The 20588-nt window shown below is 38.4% G+C and overlaps 1 protein-coding gene across 2 annotated transcripts in view; it reads left to right on the plus strand.

Moving 5' to 3' along the window:
- SLC2A9 (solute carrier family 2 member 9) overlaps window positions 1–20588 on the plus strand; it is a 1122280-nt gene that overhangs the window by 353854 nt on the left and 747838 nt on the right. For both annotated transcript variants that reach the window (XM_053704140.1, XM_053704141.1), the window contains exon 6: window positions 9509–9654. In XM_053704140.1, coding sequence (XP_053560115.1) covers window positions 9509–9654 — 146 coding nt within the window. The remainder of the gene's footprint in view (window positions 1–9508; window positions 9655–20588) is intronic.

The following is a 20588-nucleotide window of genomic DNA, read 5'->3' on the forward strand; positions in this document are numbered from 1 at the left end:
ACCCGAAGGAGTTAATGATCGACAGTAATCTTGGGATATTTTTTCCCGTGTCCGACATATAAATCAGCACATCATCCGCGTACAAGGCGATTTTTTGCTCTAACGAACTAATTATTATTCCCTCAATAGATTGCCTGATTTTAAGAGCTAGAGATTCCATCGCCAAGTCGAATAATAAGGGTGATAATGGGCATCCTTGCCTCGTACCTCTCTGAAGTTTAATTATCTTAGATTCTAGGTTACCAATGACCAGTTTGGTAGAGGAGTTATTACATAAATTGTCAATAAAAGAAATAAAATTGTCCTTAAAGCCAAAGTTAAACAGTGTAGTTAGAATGTGTTGATGATGTACCGAGTCAAACGCTTTTTCTGCGTCAAGCGCGATAATTGCAAAATCAGGATGGTCATATGCCGTAATTTCTTGTGAATGACGAAAATAGTCGAGAACAAGAAACAATTCCCTAACCTTAGCCGCTAAGTTACGTTTAGAGAGGAATCCTGCCTGGTCTTTGTTGATAAGAACTCCAATCTCACCCTGAAGTCTCTTAGCTAGAATGGAAGATAGTATCTTATAATCAGTGTTCAATAACGCAATAGGGCGGTAGGACTCCTTTTTCACGGGGTCCTTTCCTGGCTTCAAGATCAAAACTGTGGTAGATGCAGCAAAATTCCGTGAGACAGGTTTTTTTTCTATGTAGTAGTGATTAAAAAGATTTCTTAAGTGAGGGATTAGAATAGGAGATAATATCTTATAAAACTCACTAGGTAAGGAGTCTGGTCCAGGAGCTTTTTCCAATTTTAAATTTTTGATAGCACATATAATCTCTTGATCAGAGATAGGAGAATTGATTTTGGCTGTTACTTCCTCAGCTAAACATGAATGTTCAAGCCCTCTCCAAAACAATTCTGAAGCTTCTAGATCTGATTCCCTGAAGGAATATATGTCCTCATAATAAACGGAGAAAGCGTCAATAATTTCTTTTGGGTCTTTAAGTATGGTATCTTGTTCTAGAAGTGAGTCGATAGTGGGACTTCCTTGCGTGTTCTTAACCAATTTAGCCAATAATTTACCTGCCTTATCGCCATATCTATAGAACTTCGCTCTGTATTTTATTTCGTTTTGTACTGAAGTATGGATCAACAGAGTGTCTCTCACTCTCTTGGCGGAAGTATATTTCCTCCAATTTATAGACGTAGGTTGTGTTAGATATTTATTATAGGCACTAGTGAGTGTTCTTAGCATTTCTTTTTCTCTATGTTCAGCTTTCCGTTTGAAATTAGCCATGTATGAAATGATATCTCCTCTAATTACTGCTTTACCTGCCTCCCATAATAGACTCGGGTCATTAACTGACCCCAAATTTAAAGAAAAAAAATCCGTCATCTTAGTAGTCAACCAGTTTTTGAATTTAGAATCTTTCATTAGAAACTTAGGAAAAAAAAAAACGGCGTGGTTTACATATTTTATTATGCAGTGGAATACTTAGAATAATTGGAGCATGATCGGAGATAGTAACTTGTGTTATTTTAGTTGTGGCTCCTGTTTTTAATATCTCCTCATTGACTAGAAATAGATCAATTCTTGACAGCGAATTCACACTCCTAGCTTTACACGTAAATTCTCTTTGAATAGGATTATGAATCCTCCATATATCCTTGAGAGCCAGATTCCTAAATAAAGCCTTAAACATTTTGTTTTCTAATTTATCTCTTTTAGTGATATAAGTGTTGCGTGTTTGTCTACATCTATCCAGGGGAATCTGTGGAGTCATGTTGAAGTCCCCTGCTACAATTATGTTGCCTTCAGCAAGTTGTAAAATTTTAGTCTGTAATGACTCCCAGAATTTAGTTTCAAATTTGTTAGGGGCGTAAATATTACAAAGGGTAAATATGGAGTTTGAACATTTAATTTTTAAAATCAGGATTCTACTTTCTGGATCATAATCTTCTAACAGTACCTCGTATGGGATATTCTTCCCTAATAAAATAGCTGTTCCCCTTTTTCTACCTATGCTAGGTGTAAAAAATACTTCCTTAACCCAAGAGGATCTTAGTTTTAATGATTCAATTGTATTTAAATGAGTCTCCTGGATAAAGGCAATATCTGTGTTTAGTTTCCTTAAATGTGAAATTATCATTTTACGCTTTATCGGAGTAGAAATACCTCCTACATTCCAGGAGGATATAACTAATTTCCTTACTTTAGTCGACATTTATTAAGAAATTTGGAGTGGGGAAAAAAAAAAAAAGAAAAAAAAAATTTATATATATATATGTACATGAATTATAACGGGATAAAAAATTAAGGACCTTCTTCCCTCCTCCCTCCCCCACTCTCCCGTTAAAAGTAAAGTCCAACAAACCCCAATAAAAAAGATAGATAGAAAACATTCGAAACATCAGTGATAGTCACAGGATTACTCTCTTATATAAACTTTTAAATCAACATTATTTAACACATCTTTCCGTATAGAACTTTTCTGCATCGGCTGCATTATCAAAAAAATATATATGGCCCTGGGATTCCACCTTAAATTTAGCTGGGTAAACAACTGTAGCTGAGAATCCCTCCTTAATCAGTCTGCCACAGATTGGAGAGAGCTCCCTTCTCCTCAGGGAGGTTTCATAGGCAAAATCCTGAAAGAGTAGAATTCTGTTTCCTTCCAAGAGGATAGGTGCATTTTTACGGGATAGCTGTAAGAGCTTAGACTTATCCTGATAATTTAAGTACCTCGCTATTATGGGCCTCGATCTTATTCCATCTTTACTTGACAGGGGGGATCTCCCCAATCTGTGAGCCCTTTCTAAAGCTAGGGGTAATAATTCCTGCGGGATACCAAGAAGTTTGGGAAGAGTCTCAGCCATAAGTTTTATCAATTCTGTATGTTGAACCGTCTCAGGAACCCCAATTATTCTAACATTGTTTCTCCTGGAGCGATTCTCTAAATCTTCAATTTTATTTTGTAATTCTGTTAATAAAAGTGAGTTAGCCTTCAAATTCGTGTCATGTGTTACTGTCAGATCTTCTAGATCGGACACTCTCTGTTCGACTTCCTGAATCCGTGCCGAAAATTGTTTAATTTCTGCTGATAATATATGTATATCTTGCTTTATTTCTAATCTAAGAAATTCAAATTTTGGATTCAGGGCTTCCATAATGCTATTTACTAATAACTGTGAGTTAGTAGCCTCAGTATGTTTTATGGAGGAAACTGGTTCAGAGTGTAACTCGACCAAGGTTTCAGTAGCTGTCTTATTCCTCCTATCTCTGGGTCTGGAAGCCATGGTTGGTGAAGTGTTTTTATTTTGAGATGGTGAATTTAGATATTTGTCCATAAGTGTTTTAATTAAAAAAAGAGAGTGCACCTTTTTGTCCTGTTCCCTTTAAAGTGAGCGTGAAAAAAGGGTGTTTAGTGTTGGTGAAGGAAAAAAAGAAGAAAAAAGAAAGAGGGGAGAAAGAAAGAGGAAAAAAAAAACAAAAAAAAAAACACAGCAAATCAAGTGAAATCAAGTGAATGTGTGCCAAAGTGTAGTTTGTTAAGGTGAATGTGTAAGACTACCCAAGATCCTAGATCTTTGGGTAGGTTAGTTTAAAAATTACTTGTAAATTAGAAAGGGAGAAAAATAGAAATCAGTGTGAAAGAAAGACGTGAAAAATCAAGTGAGATCAAGTGAATGTGTGACAAGTGAAATTTATTAAAGTGAGTGTGTAAGACCACCAAGGATCCTAGGTCTTAAGGCTAGTGTAGTTGAGAGACTATTTATAAGATAATTACTCTGATAGTCCTTAATTTATTCTTCCAGTACAACCTTTAATCCAGAATTTAATATTCTATTAATTATATCTGAGCAGAAAAAGTAGTTCCAGTTTTCAATTCTCAAGTTATGCCTGGCTCCAAAAGATTATGCGTGCCCTACTGTGCAATAGAGCTAGTTCTTCTGGTAAGTTTATCTTGTCATGGCATAAACACTAAATAAGGCTAGATCTCAAACAATGCATCTCTGTCTCACAGCATTATGTTAATCTTAGACAGGTGCCGTTTATATTAGTTGTATAGTTTTATATGCGCCTGCGTCTCTATGCAGTGTTAGTGCAATATTATTGTTCCATTAATCAGGTAGCCTTTCGTGTATCTGTGCAGTGTTTCTAGGCTAATTGTATATATTTGTATACAAGTGAAGATACTAATACGACAGCACTACTGCAGTAGTTTCAGGATTATATCTATGATCCTGTTTAGGGACAGTGTCACAATGTGCAAGATATCAGATAAGATATAATGTTGTCTTCTGTGGATGCATAACCAGTATTAAAGTATTTAGCTCAATTGAGCCCGGACAGAGGGAGGGGAGAAGGGAAAAAATAAGCAATGTAAATCACAGGGCAGGGAGGGAAGAAAAGAAAGGAGAAAAAAACAAAAAAACAGAAACAAACAAAACACAAGAAAAAAAAAGCAAAAAGGAGAGAAATCAAGACTTTTCCCCTAAAAAATAAAGTTTTCAAGACTGCACTCAGAGGAGTGTTTTATCCAAACTGTAATGAATAAAAGTTCTTGGCAGGCAGGGTTAAGTTAAAAGTCTGGCACTTTCACCTCCTGATATTTAATCCTATGCGCCGCTTTTCTCTCCTCCCTGTGTTTCCTCCCTCCTCGCACTTATTCCCTTTTCTCCTTCCTTATGTATGCAGGTGGAGATTTCTTAGTTGATCCCCCTTCTTCTTGTATATCACCCTATCCCTGTAGTAGAGTTGCAAATACCTAGGGACTCAGAATGTGGCTTCCAAACTGTAACCCCTAGTATGGTATATATATATATATATATATTTTTTTTTTATTATATGCAAAGGTATTGCTGGAAAAAGTTCTTTATTTAGGCAAGGAGGAGGCCTCGACCTAGTATCGTTATCTAAGGAGGCAATGAAGCAGTTTCTAGTTCGAGGATATCCCCACTCTTCCAGCTAGCACATAATAATTATCTAAAAAATCCTTGAGGGCTCACCTTAGTTCAGCCGCCTTTCACTCACCGTTGAGAGGTTTGAGGTGAGGCTTCTAGGAGCAGGGATCCGTGTGATGCAGTTATTCTTTGCCTGTCTCCTACTGCCAGAGCGTAGATCTAGAACAGCCAGCAGCACAACAATTTCGGCCCCTCTTCCTCTCTCGCAACACCGGTGGGAGAGGAGCAGAAGACACCAGCAGTGGGGACCAAAGAGGCAGAGCCAAATAGCACGGAGCTCCCCGACAGAGCCCCAGCTCAGCACTCACCCCCTCCCTCGCAGCACCGGTGGAAGAGGGGGGAGTTCACAGCTGCGGAGTGAGACCGGCTTGTCAGGAGCAATGGGGCAAAACGCCGGCAAGTCAAGAGGCGGTAAGTCACTGCGCTATGGTCACGGCTTCAGCGGGGGGGAGAAAAGCAGCAGGTGTAAATGCAGGAAAGCGGAGGTGATCCCCACAGCCGGTAGATTGAGTTCCGTGGGGGAGAAGAGAGAAGGCAGAGGCAAAGGGTCTTTGGTTGGGTGGTGGTTGAAGGCGTGGATCCAATACAGCCAGCAGCACAGCAATTTCGGCCCCTCCTCCTCTCTCGCAACACCGGTGGGAGAGGGGGGAGTTCACAGCAGCGGAGTGAGACCGGCTTGTCAGGAGCAAATGGGGCAAAACGCCGGCAAGTCAAGAAGCGGTAGGTCACTGCGCTATGGTCGCGTCTTCAGCGGGGGGGAGAAAACAGCAGGTGTAAATGCAGGAAATCGGAGGTGAGCCCCAGAGCCGGTAGATTGAGTTCCGTGGGGGGGAGGAGGGAAGGCAGAAACGAGGGGTCTTTGGTTGGATGGTGGTTGGAGTTATAGTGACCTGCGGGTTCAGGTTGTAGGAAGGGATTAGGGGAGTCTGTCTTAAGATGTAGAAAGAGCCAGTTCAGAAAGAGTTCAGCATGGCTTTTTTTTTTTTTTATAAGCGGAAAGTTTTAGTCAAATGGCAGCAACCGCTTCGGTAGGACTTGTGAGGAAGGCAGTGAAATGGAGAGGCACTGCAAGGTTCCCAGGGCGATATAATTAGCTGTCCCTGTAGCAACCCCTGATCGTGGGGTAAGGCGTGAAAGAGTTACCGCCAGCAGCTGTTGGGACTGGAGCAGTGAGCACAGCATCACATACTTGCTCCTCCTCCACCGGAAACCAATCCTCTAGAACAAATCAGGCTTTATTAGCTCAATAGTTCACTCAGAAAATAAATCAGTGATTTATTTTCTGAGTGAACTATTGAGCTAATAAAGCCTGATTTGCCTGTCTGCTTTAGAAAAAATACCTCTTTTTATGGAGCCCAACACACATACACACAACGTGCAGCTTGGGAGAGAGAAACAGAATTAATTATGAACAGAGAAACAGAATAATATATATATATATATATATATATATATATATATATATTTTTTTTTTTTTTCACTGAAAATATGTATGACAAGTTCCCTTTATTTTTATTTTTTTATTTGGGACTAGTGTGTGTATGTGTGTGTATTTATATATATTGGGCAGCAATCTGAGGGGCAGGGCTTTATTTCAATGGGGTGTGGTCAGGGGCAGGGCCAAGTGCACCTCCATCTTCATAATTCACCAGCTGCCACTGATTGTGAGGATATCTTAACTGGAGCACAGGTGAAATAAGCAGCTGATTAGTTAACATGGTTATTTTACCTGCTCTCATCCAAGGTAATCCTGAAAATCTGCCCTGTTGGGGATGCCTGAGAACAGGTTTGAAAACCAGTGTGCCAAATAGAATGGTGTATTCAAAGCAATGATTAGCCTAAAAATATACAGTCCAACACCGCACACTTCAGCCTGTGCGATTAAGGCTCTATGAACAGTGCCGGCTGGGAGGAGCTACGCCTGCACAGTGAAGCATTGGATCACTGTGCAGGATAGGGGCTCTCTCTATTCGTATGTGCGATGGTTAGGTGTGTGCACAGCAGCCTGCCTGGTCTGGAGAGGAGGAGTGAGATGAGAAGCTAGTGACGCAGCTGTCAGGCAGAGCAAAATACTGTCTGCTATGCTCTGTTGTCTGCCCGTTCCTAGATCCCTCCCTCCTGCCTCCTAGACCTAGGCTAGTAGTAGTAAAGTTATGTACAGACACAGTAATACAGTACAGAGTCTCAGACAGTATACTAGGCAGTTGCTGGCGATAATAATAAAAATATTAATTTTTCAGATAGGATCATAGGAGGCTATTTGAAAAATTATATTTTATTAAACAAATATTTTTTTTGGCTCATTTTTTTTATTTATTTTTTTGCTTAATTTTTTTTTCCTCCTTGCCCTGGTTGGGGGTTCACGTGCAAATGTGCACAAATGGAGGAGCCTCCACTGATACTGCAGAGGATACTGCGGATATACCTGTAACCCCTCAGGTGGAGGCTAGAGAAAGGTCCCTGTGATGCTTGAGGGCAGTTATGGCTGTTAGATTACCAACTAGGGCTCTGGAAAGCATATAACAGAGGTAATCCACATCCTTGTTTCACTCAGAGTCTTAAATCTTCTTGAAGTGAAGTTGCCAAGGGGTACTTGGTCCAAAGTCAGTTCTGTGACTCTGCAAATGATATGAGAACAATTATAAACTCTTGATGGTAGAGCACCTCTGAAATCTATAACCTCTCTCCTCAGAGGCCAGTAACAAACTGGGGAGGGAGAGGAGGTGGGAGGGACTAAAGCTCTGTGAGGGTTATTGACCTCCTCCTGATAGGCTGGAATATATCCCACATGTTATAAAGCTATGGACTCTCATCAGCTAAGAAGGAAATGTGATTTGTTAAACACTATAGTATCTTAAAGGAAAAGTTTTGTCAAAATTAAGCTTTTATGATTCAGATAGGGCATGTAATTTTAAACAACTTTCCAATTTACTTTTATCATCAAATTTGCTTTCTTCTCTTTGTATTCTTTGTTGAAAGCTAAACCTAGGTAGACTAATATGCTAATTTATGTGCCCTTGAATTCCGCCTCTTATCTGAATGCATTTAACAATTTTACACAACTAGAGGGCGTTAGTTCATGTGTGCCACATAGATAACATTGTGCTCACGCTCGTGATGTTACTTATGAGAGGGCACTGATTAGCTAAATTAAGTCTGTCAAAAGAACTGAACTAAGGGGGCAGTCTGCAGAGGCTCAGATACAAGGTAATCACAGAGGTAAAAAGTGTATTAATAAAACCATGTTGGTTATACAAAGCTGGGGAATGAGTAATAAAGGGATTATCTATCTTTTTAAACAGTACAAATTCTGGAGTAAACTGTCCCTTTAACTTGTAGGAGGGATCATAATAAACAATGGCTTAATGTATTCTGCAGATGTACTACAGTGACTAATATAAAGACACTAAGGCCTAGGGGCCGAATTATCAAGCTTCGAATGGAGCTTGATGAACCTGTTTCTGTGCAAGCTGCTCCATAGCTTGTCTGCCTGCTCTGAGGTTGCGGTCTTCAATCCGCCCAATCCTATACGATCGGGATGATTGACACCCCCTGCTAGCGGCTGCTGTCGGCATTTATCGATGTGCGGTGGACATGATATGCTACATCGTATCATGTTCGCTCGCACTTTAATAAATCGTCCCCATAGTCTCCATTGCAGTTCTAAACTGTGTAACCTGATGGTAACATAAAACATCTCCATAGACTTTAATAGAGATACTTGTTACCACCAGTTTGCACAGTTTAGAACTGCAATGAAAACTAGGTCTGAACATACACCACAAGACTTGTCCCCCTACTCTACTCACTTCCTGTAGAAATAAGTCATGGGATACATAATACAAACAGTAGAATGTTTATAGTAAAATTGTTGAATAGACACTGCGCAGACACTCTTTTGTACTACCAAATAAATGGGCAGGCACATAAATTGTAGAAAGAACTAAAGAAAGGATACACAACATGCATCATTTCCAAAGTTGCGTAAAAAAATAAATGCCAATGGCATAACAATTTCTGCCCCCTCCCTCAAATTACACTAGTGAAATATACTGTACTTTATCAGTCCAAGTAAAATACCATGGTATTTTTTATTAAAGTGACAGTCTACACCTTAGTCATCTTAAAGTCTTACCATAGATTAAGTTGCAAATAGTCTCCTGCACCACTTTCTATATCATGTAGCAAAAACGGTAAAAAAAAGTTATTTTAAAGTGAATATTGTTTCTGGACATTTTGAATGGCTGCCAGGCTCCACCCACTGATGACATCACAATCTGGGCTGCATCTAGGCACTCTGCTGAATAGCATTGACAATCTGTTGAATCCAACTAGTGAGTCTTTTGTGATTGGACACCATATGCAGCCCAGATCATAATGTCATCAGTGGGCGGTGCTTGGCAGCCATTTCAAAGTGGCCGGAATTAATATTCATTTTAAAATAACTTTTTTAACTCTCCTGCTGCATGATGACTAAGTTGTAGATTATATGGTTTCTATAATGGTGTAATTTCGTATTATTGGTAACTGAAAAAATATTGTCTAATTTTTCTAGGGATTGCTCTCAGCACACTTCCAATGTACTTAAATGAAATTTCACCTAAGCATATTCGTGGATCTTTGGGACAGATTACAGCAATACTTATCTGTGTTGGAGTATTTACTGGGCAGGTTCTGGGTCTCCATGAAATATTTGGAACTGTAAGTGTCTTGGCTATAAATATTTTTTTGTATGTATAAACATATATTCCTTCTTTGTTATCATTAACTGCAAATGCAAACACTTTTTGTATAGCTACATTCTGATAATATAAAAACGTATGGTTTCATAAGCTGTGTGACATTTTGAATTAACTAGAACATATTATGCAATATCTTAAAGGGACATAAACACTTAGGGATTGCAGTATTAAATGCATAATTATGGGTAGTAAAAATCTATTTTGCAAAATAAGTTTGAGTTTAAGCATGCAGACTGCAAATTGTCTTAAGCTGACACATAACTGTAACTACCTGACCTTACCACGAGAGGATTAGTTAAGATACTGCAAAACAATAGAAGTCCTGATTGGCTGCTTAATATAATGCAAAAAGTAGGGGGAGTTTGATGTTGAATACAATTGCAGCAAACAAGGTGTTAATTTATTCCTCATTCATGCTCCAATATTCAAAGAAACGACAGGCCAACGAGAAACTGTCTTTCAGGACTTGTCACCCTCGCAGTCCCTCTGTATGACAGGGAGTGGTACATCAGCAAAACATTGGCGACATTGCCATTTGTCGGCACTTTCTGTGGGTGCCATATTTTAAATGTTCCTACAGAGTGTGCTCACTGAAACCACTTCAAAAAATGCCTGTGTGACCTTACTGCAACTACACCTACACTACCTGCATCACATTGTAAAGTCTTGCCAATGAAAAGGTGGTGAGAGAAACATGTCTGACACCCTACTCATAACCTGTACTTTAGAGGTCGGAATATATTTTACTGCTGGCAATGTATCCCAATCAAAGTACAGGTTACACCCCCTGGAATGCCCAGTTAAGACCCACAGAACACCTACGTCATACTTTAGCTATATCCCCTGGAACGACCAGCGAACTCCCTAATGCCACCTACACCTACATCATACTTTAGCTACACTCCCCTGGAATGCCCAGCTAACTACCACACACTGCCTACACCTAAGTCATGTCTTCCCTATACTCCCCCTGGAATGCCCGGCTAACTCCTACAAAATGCCTAAACCTGCGTAATGCCTGCAATCTATCTGACTAATAAAGTATAAAATAAAACTCCCTATTATAACTATAGGAACTATGTCACTACATTTATATGCAATGTTAAAATGATATGCATTGTCCTGTATCTTGCATAATATTTTTAGCATTGTATATAATTTTAAATTGTATTATTTGAAACATAAATATATAATTTAAATTATATATGTATGCTTAAAATAATAGAAATAACAATAAAAAATAACTACATTTTAATTTAGATACAATACTTAAAATAAAATGCATTATACATGACAATGCATACCATTTTAACATTGTATATAAATGCAATACTAAAATATGCTATTAACTCCTTATGCGCCCTTACCCCCAACGCAACCTACATTATTATCCCCTAATCTGCCATAACCTAAAGACCTAACCACCTAATAAACCTATTAACTCCTACACCATCACAACCCACCAATGCAATACACCCCCTAACCTATTAAACACTACACTGCCACAACCCACCAATACAATAAGGCCCCTAACCTATTAACTCCTAATCCGCCACAACCCCCAATGCAAACTACTCCTACACTACTTCTACCTAACACGTAATCCAACACCTCTAAGCTAACAAACCCTAAGTTACAAAAAATATGAAATTTACACAAAATAAAATAACTTGACAATACCGAAAATAAAACAACACTACCAAAATACAAAACAAAATACAGTTATGCCTATACAAAAACTAAAGCCCCCCTTTAAAAAAATAAACCCACCACAAATAAAAAACCTTATACTAGCACTCACCAAGATTACAAGTTATGCTTTAAACCCGGTCCATAAATAATGCGAAAAATATAGCGGTATCGCATATTCCATAGCGCTGCCATTACAAGTTACAAATATTGGCTCAATACTGCACAAAAGCCAAGGCCTGACTTAACGTGCTTGTGCACGTTTTCTCCAATAGACATCAATGGAGAGAAAGTGTTAGAAAAAAACTAACACCTGCGATTGCGGAATAGCGATCACTATTACGCCATCCTCATTGATGTCTATGGGGACAAGAAATTTATGTAAAAACCTAACACGCTAACATAAACCCCTAGTCTAAATACCCCTAATTCGCCGCCCCTGACATTGTCAACATTAGATAAATTGCAACTACTAAATTATACATATTAACCCCTAAACCTCCAGCCCCCCACATTGCAACTACTAAACTAAACCTAATAACCCCTAAGCCGCCGCCCCCTACATCATGACACACTAAATTAAACTATTAACCCGTAAACCTAACATCCCCCTAACTTTAAATTAAAGTTACAATGTAATTATCTTAAAATAAATAAAAACTTACCCGTGAAATAAAAAAAATTAAGCTTAAACTATAAATAAACTTAACATAACTATTTTAAAAAAATAAAATAAACAAAAAAGAAAAAAACTAAAAAAAAAAAATGAAAAAATCCTATCCCTAAGAAAAAATAAAAAAAAAACTAACATTACAAAAAAATCAAACACTAAAGTTATGAAAAATAAAAAAAATCTAAGATTACAAAAAATAATAAACTAAACTATCCAAAATAATAAAAAATTAAACCTAATCTAATACCCCTATAAAAACAAAAAAACCACCCCAAAATAAAAACACCCTCTAATCTAACAATAAACTACCAATAGCCCTTAAAGGGCCTTTTGTAAGGCATTTTACCTAAAAAAATTACCAAGTACCCACTAACAATAAAAAATCCCCATCCAACCAACCCCCCAAAATAAAAAAACCTAACTCTAAAATAATCTACGCTATCCAAAGTTATGTAAAAACCATCAGCTCTTTTGCTGCCCATTAAAATAGAAAATCCCTAATCTAAAAATAAAAACCCCAAAAAAAAACTAAGTCTAACCCTGAAATAGTTACTCACAGTTCCTGAAGTCTGGTGATGAAGGTCTTCATCCATGCGGCTCCATCTTTATCCATTGCGGGGCCATCTTCTATCTTCTTCCTGGAGGTACGGAGCAGTCTTCCCCGATGCGCGGATCCGGAGCGACGGTCCTCAGCGGCGTGGAGGCTCCTTGCATTCCTATTGGCTGACATTTTCAAATAGGATTTTAGCAGCTCTCATCCTATTGGCTGATTTTTTTAGCGGTATAGCCTTACTGAAAAACTTTTTGCCCACAATAAATTACTATTGCAATAGCCCCTAGAAGAGCTTTTTGTAAGACATTGCCCTAAAGCTCTTTTTTACATAAAACTACAACACCATTCTACAATAAAAGTAACCCCTCCAAAAAAAAAGTCTAATCTAAAAAAATAAATAAACTAAAATATAACCCTATCTTGCCCTAAAAAAAGGGCATTTGGTTGGGCATTGCCCTTAGAAAGTAATTTGGTAGGGCTGAGCCCTAAAGTAATAACAGCTTTTTAGCTACCCAAAAAATAAATGAAAACCTATTTTTTTTAAAAAAAAAACTATTCTAAAAAAGGTTGCCCTGAATAGGGCATTTGGTAGTGCATTGCCCTAAAGTGATTTAAGCTCTTTTTGGAATAAAAAATAAATAAATTAAAGCCCTATTATAAAAAATCCTATACTAAAAAACCTTAAAGGGAAAAAAAACAAGCATAAAAATAAAAAAGTCTACCCCCCAAAAATCCTAACGCTAAACCCCAAAGTTTGTAATCACCAACTTGACTCCAGATCCTACGTAATCTCCAACTGCGGTGCTCCTCTTCATGGTGGGCCCATCTTAATCCTTTGCGGCAGAGGGGACCCATCTTCATGGAGGTGACGGTCCTCTTCTATCTTCATCCTGGTGGCGGTAGTCCATCGTCATCCATCTTCCATCACTATTCCACTGGGGAAGTCTTTATCCATCTTCCACCAGATGCATGTACTTATCTTCTTTTCTTATCATCTTCTGATCTTTCCATGATGTCCTCTTCATCCGGTCACCTCGCACACACTGAATTTTAAATGTGAGGTGTCACCTTATACAGGGGTGCCCATGAATTCCCATTAGCTTAATTTCAAATCCAAATTCAACTGAGTGAAAAAAGGACAGAAAAAAATAGGTGCAATAGCAAATTATGAACAGTGGTTGAATAGCATGATGCTTTACTGTTCACAAACTTCCCAAAAGTTTCATTATTATAATTATTAATTATTATTATTACAACTCAGTGATCCATTGTTGTTAAGTGGAGGAACCTGACCCATTTAGATTTATCCAGGGAAACCAATATTCAATAAATACATATATAATAAAAAAAATGCATTTTGGGGTTTTCATCAGTATATACACAAATTAAAGGGGGCTAATAATGAACCCTTATACATCAATAGAATAATGATTTTCCTGGTATTGTTGGACAGTATACTTGCATTCATTTTGTAATACAGCAAAAAATAGTAACTAGGGGATATACAGTACACATCATTGACTTCTCTAGACATCACATAAAGGGGGTACATACAAACCACCCAATAGTTTCCAGTAAAAACCAGAGGCTTACCAGTGTTTTGTGGGGGGGACCATGTTGGGAGGGGAGGGGATGAGTGTTTCATGGCTGGGACTTTGTACCATGGGAGTAGCCAGATCATGCTGTGGGTGGAGTCAGGGCATATCCTGGCTATGGTGAAACTGTACTAGGATGAATGGTCCCAGTTGGGGTGGTATTTGTTTGAATTTTGTCACACATTCTTGTAACTAGTTGCATGGGGTACATTATGAATATCATATATTTAGTACAGTGAACACATAAAACATGTCTCCAAATTTTATGTATTTATATTTTTAAATAAGGGGGGGGGGGCATAAAACCAGAGATAACCAGAGATCATGTTCTTGATACTTTCCTTGCAAATTAATATGGGTGAGTCAGCCAATCACTAGCTTAGAGCAGTTTATTTATTTATTTTTAATTGTCTTTAACTCCAACATAAAGCTGTGTATTAATCTAAAGAATTTAATTTATGAATAGTTTGCTTCTAATTCTTATTTTGCTTTGCAGTTTTGCCACAGAGTACAAAGTAAAGTCCAGTTCATGGCTTTCACTAGGGCTCTAATGATAAGAGTATTGATAATGATAAGAGTAGTTTTTTTTTTTTTTTGGAGGGCTTATTTATTTTTTAGGTTGCTTTAGTTTTGAGATGGGGTACTTTCAAAACACAGAATAGCAGATTGTATGGAGACAATGTAGTTATTATAATGATAATGAAGTATATATATATTTTTCTTATTATTATATTCTGTATTGTGTGTGTGATTATGTGTATTATTCTATTGCTTTAGGAAAGGGCTTTTTTTAGGGGCTTTTTTAACATATACTGTTCTTTTTAACTTAGGGGTTCTAAGGTTAGGGGTCTTGGGGGGTTAGAAGTGAGGGGGATAATAGTATAGGAGGTTTACACTGTGATGGGGGTTGTGGAGGTTTAGGGGTTAATAGTGTAGGGGGTTTACATTGTGATGAGTTTGTTGCAGTTTATGGGTTAATAGTGTAGTGGAGTTACTTTGCGATGGGCGTTGTGGTGGTTTAGAGGTTAAAAGTACAGCGGGGTAATATGGTCATGGGGGTTGTGGCAGTTTAGAGGTTAATAGTGTAGTGGAGTTATATTGCGATAGTATATTGCGAGTTGTTGCGGTTTAGGGCTGTGTAGGGGGATCATTGCATTTTTCGTTTTGCATTAAAGGAATAACAAATAAACAAATTTATTAACAAATTTTGTGAAAATATTCTTTTATATATTCTTTTAATTCATGTAGGCTGCCATTCATTTATTCAGTTGGAATGCACAAATTAGGCAATGCACATGTCTAAAAGGAAATATTTACATAACATCTTCAATGTAGGTGACAATGCTGCTTTTAAAATTTCGCCTGTATCAGAAAAGCACTGCCACCCTCAGATATGTATAGTAAAATGCCTCTCAGAGAGACTACCTTCAAACACTTATTTCAGCCCTTTATAACATACCACCTGTTATCTTGCTCGCGCAACAGATACCTTTTTAAAATATCACCATTACCACAATGCTTTAAAAAAGGTCCTAGACCAGATAATATTTTACTTCTGTTATATTGTGTTCTTTTAAAACTGTGTTGAGTCCTAATATTTCTTTTCTGCTAAATACGCTGCCACCAACCATTTGTTTATTATTTAAGGTGCCTGTTTTTATATAAATGTTGGTGTGTGTTTGTGTATGTGTGTGTCTATGTGTGTGTGTGTGTGTGTGTGTATGTGTGTGTGTGTATGTGATTTTTTTGTGTGTATGTCTTTTTTTGTGTATGTGTGTGTTTGTGTGTTTATGTTTGTGTATATGTGTGTATATATGTGTGTGTATGTGTGTGCATGTGTGTGTGTTTGTGTGTGTATGTTTGTGTATATGTGTGTGTATGTGTGTGTGTATGTGTGTGCATGTGTGTGTGTTTGTGTGTGTATGTTTGTGTATATGTGTGTGTATGTGTGTGTGTTTGTGTGTGTATGTGATTTTTTTGTGTGTGTTTGTGTGTGTGTATCTATATCTAGAACAATATAAACATAGCTTGAACAATATAAACATTCAGCTCCTATTCAAGAGCTTTTTCAGTTTAGTACTTGTGACTTTTTTTTACATAAATATTAGTACATTTTAAACCTATTTCCTTGTGTTCCTCTAATTACTAAATTTATTTCTTCAAACACTTGTATTCACAGGTTTCCTTCACACATTTTTTCATTCTTCTTGTATTTTCAAAGCGTTTTGTAACTTCAAATAACTACTGCAATTTAATTGGCAAAATAATTTTTTTAAATGCTGCTACTAAAAACATTTTAACAAAACATAAAAGGCCATAAACCAAAGAAATAGAATAATGATTAAACGAATATTGAATATGATTTGTATAAATTTAATTTTATGTATAGGTGAAAATAGCAGTAACAATTCATTCAGCAAATACAAACAGGTTATATTTAAAAACTCTCGCCTAGATTACGAGTTGTGCGTTAGGGTAAAAAAGCAGCTTTTTTACGCCCGCTGGTATTATGAGTCTTGAAGGTTTAGGGTCACTGCACACTTCTTTGGCATTACTGCAAAACGACTTACGTAAACTTCGTAAAGTCTTTTTTTTATAGCGCTGATATTACGAGTCTGTCCTGGGAGGCCAAAAAGTGAGCGGTACACCCTACCCCATCAAGAGTCCTAACACATTTAAAAGTCAGTAGTTAAGAGTTTTATGGTACAACGTCGTAACATAAAACTCATAACTAAAGTGCTAAAAAGTACACTAACACCCATAAACTACCTATTAACCCCTAAACCGAGGCCCTCCCGCATTCGCAAACACTATAATACAAATTTTAACCCCTAATCTGCCACTCCGGACACCACCGCCACCTACATTATATGTATTAACCCCTAATCTGCTGCCCCCAACATCGCTGACACCTACATACTATTTATTAACCCCTAATCTGCTGCCCCCAATGTCACCGCAACCTACCTACATTTATTAAACCCCTGATCTGCCGCCCCCAACGTCGCCTCCACTATATTAAAGTTATTAACCCCTAAATCTAAGTCTAACCCTAACCCTAACACCCCCTAACTTAAATATAATTACAATAAATCTAAATATATATTACTATCATTAACTAAATTATTCCTATTTAAAACGAAATACTTACCTATAAAATAAACCATAAGTTAGCTACAATATAACTAATAGTTACATTGTAGCTAGCATAGAGTTTATTTTTATTTTACAGGCAAGTTTGTATTTATTTTAACTAGGCAGAATAGTTATTAACTATTTAATAACTACCTAGCTAAAATAAATACAAAAGTACCTGTAAAATAAAACCTAACCTAAGTTACAATAACACCTAACACTAAACTATATTTAAATAAACTAAATTAAATACAATTACCTAAATTAAAATAAATTAGCTAAAGTACAAACCCCCCCCCACTAAATTACAGAAAATAATAAACAAATTACAGATATTTAAACTAATTACACCAAATCTAATAGCCCTATTAAAATAAAAAAGCCCCCCCCAAAATAAAAAAACCCTAGCCTAAACTAAACTACCAATAGCCCTTAAAAGGGCCTTTTGCGGGGCATTGCCCCAAAGTAATCAGCTCTTTTACCTGTAAAAAAAAAATACAACCAACCCCCCCAACAGTAAAACCCACCACCCACACAACCAACCCCCCAAATAAAATACTATCTAAAAAAACCTAAGCTCCCCATTGCCCTGAAAATGGCATTTGGATGGGCATTGCCCTTAAAAGGGCAGTAAGCTCTATTGCAGCCCAAAGTCCCTAACCTAAAAATAAAACCCACCCAATACACCCTTAAAAAAACCTAACACTAACCCCCTGAAGATCGACTTACCGGGAGAAGTCTTCATCCAAGCCGGGCCGAAGTCCTCAACGAAGCCAGGGGAAGTCTTCATCCAAGCTGGGCGAAGTGGTCCTCCAGGCGGGCAGAAGTCTTCATCCAGAGGGCATCTTCTATCTTCATCCATCCGACGCAGAGCATCCTCTTCATCCAGAGTCTTCTTACTGAATGAAGGTACCTTTAAGTGACGTCATTCAAGATGGCATCCCTTAGATTCCGATTGGCTAATAGAATTCTATCAGCCAATCAGAATTAAGAAAAAAAAATCCTATTGACTGATGCAGATGGACATAGTACCATTTGCGCGCCTGCATCTCAGACCGCTGCAATTGTGCATGCTAAGTCAGTGGAACGGGGATTACTCAGATTTGTCCCCCCTACTAAGTCTGGATCAAGAGACCAGAGATTCTCTTCTATGGTGGCTCTCTCGGCCACATCTGTCCAAGGGGATGACCTTTCGCAGGCCAGATTGGACGATTGTAACAACAGACGCCAGCCTTCTAGGCTGGGGCGCAGTCTGGAACTCCCTGAAAGCTCAGGGATTATGGACTCAGGAGGAGAAACTCCTCCCAATAAATATTCTGGAATTAAGAGCAATATTCAATGCTCTCCTAGCTTGGCCTCAGTTAGCAACTCTGAGGTTCATCAGATTTCAGTCGGACAACATCACGACTGTGGCTTACATCAACCATCAAGGGGGAACCAGAAGTTCCCTAGCGATGTTGGAAGTCTCAAAGATAATTCGCTGGGCAGAGTCTCACTCTTGCCACCTGTCAGCGATTTACATCCCAGGCGTAGAGAACTGGGAGGCGGATTTTCTAAGTCGCCAGACTTTTCATCCGGGGGAGTGGGAACTTCATCCGGAGGTCTTTGCTCAACTGATTCTTCGTTGGGGCAAACCAGATGTGGATCTCATGGCATCTCGCCAGAACGCCAAGCTTCCTTGTTACGGATCCAGGTCCAGGGACCCGGGAGCGGTGCTGATAGATGCTCTGACAGCCCCTTGGGTCTTCAACATGGCTTATGTGTTTCCACCATTCCCGATGCTTCCTCGTTTGATTGCCAAGATCAAACAGGAGAGAGCTTCGGTGATTCTGATAGCACCTGCGTGGCCACGCAGGACCTGGTATGCAGACCTAGTGGACATGTCGTCCTGTCCACCGTGGTCTCTACCTCTGAGACAGGACCTTCTAATTCAGGGTCCTTTCAAACATCCAAATCTAATTTCTCTGAGGCTGACTGCATGGAGATTGAACGTTTGATTCTATCAAAGCGTGGCTTCTCGGAGTCGGTTATTGATACCTTAATACAGGCTAGGAAGCCTGTTACCAGAAAAATTTACCATAAGATATGGCGTAAATATTTATATTGGTGCGAATCCAAGAGTTACTCATGGAGTAAGGTTAGGATTCCTAGGATATTGTCCTTTCTACAAGAGGGTTTAGAAAAGGGCTTATCTGCTAGTTCGTTAAAGGGACAGATTTCTGCTCTGTCTATTCTTCTACACAAACGTCTGGCTGAAGTTCCAGACGTTCAGGTTTTTTGTCAGGCTTTAACTAGGATTACGCCTGTGTTTAAGACTGTTGCTCCGCCGTGGAGCTTAAACTTAGTTCTTAATGTTCTTCAAGGCGTTCCATTTGAACCCCTTCATTCTATTGATATCAAGCTGTTATCCTGGAAGGTTTTGTTTTTGATGGCTATTTCCTCGGCTCGAAGAGTCTCTGAGTTATCTGCCTTACATTGTGATTCTCCTTATCTGATTTTTCATTCAGACAAGGTAGTTCTGCGTACTAAACCTGGGTTCTTACCTAAGGTAGTTACTAACAGGAATATCAATCAAGAGATTGTTGTTCCATCACTGTGTCCTAACCCTTCTTCAAAGAAGGAACGACTTTTGCATAATTTGGACGTAGTTCGTGACCTGAAGTTCTATTTGCAGGCAACTAAAGATTTTCGTCAAACTTCTTCCCTGTTTGTCGTTTACTCTGGACAGAGAAGAGGTCAAAAGGCTTCGGCTACCTCTCTCTCTTTTTGGCTTCGTAGCATAATACGTTTAGCCTATGAGACTGCTGGACAGCAGCCTCCTGAAAGGATTACAGCTCATTCTACTAGAGCTGTGGCTTCCACCTGGGCCTTTAAAAATGAGGCCTCTGTTGAACAGATTTGCAAGGCTGCAACTTGGTCTTCGCTTCACACCTTTTCAAAATTTTACAAATTTGACACTTTTGCTTCTTCGGAGGCTATTTTTGGGAGAAAGGTACTTCAGGCAGTGGTTCCTTCTGTTTAATGTTCCTGCCTTGTCCTTCCCTTCATCCGTGTACTTTAGCTTTGGTATTGGTATTCCATAAGTAATGGATGACCCGTGGACTGACTACACTTAACAAGAGAAAACATAATTTATGCTTACCTGATAAATTTATTTCTCTTGTAGTGTAGTCAGTCCACGGCCCGCCCTGTCTTTAAGGCAGACCTAAATTTTAATTAAACTCCAGTCACCACTTCACCCTATGGTT

This window comes from Bombina bombina, chromosome 2 (genome assembly GCF_027579735.1).
Source record: "Bombina bombina isolate aBomBom1 chromosome 2, aBomBom1.pri, whole genome shotgun sequence".
Taxonomy (NCBI): Eukaryota; Metazoa; Chordata; class Amphibia; order Anura; family Bombinatoridae; genus Bombina; species Bombina bombina.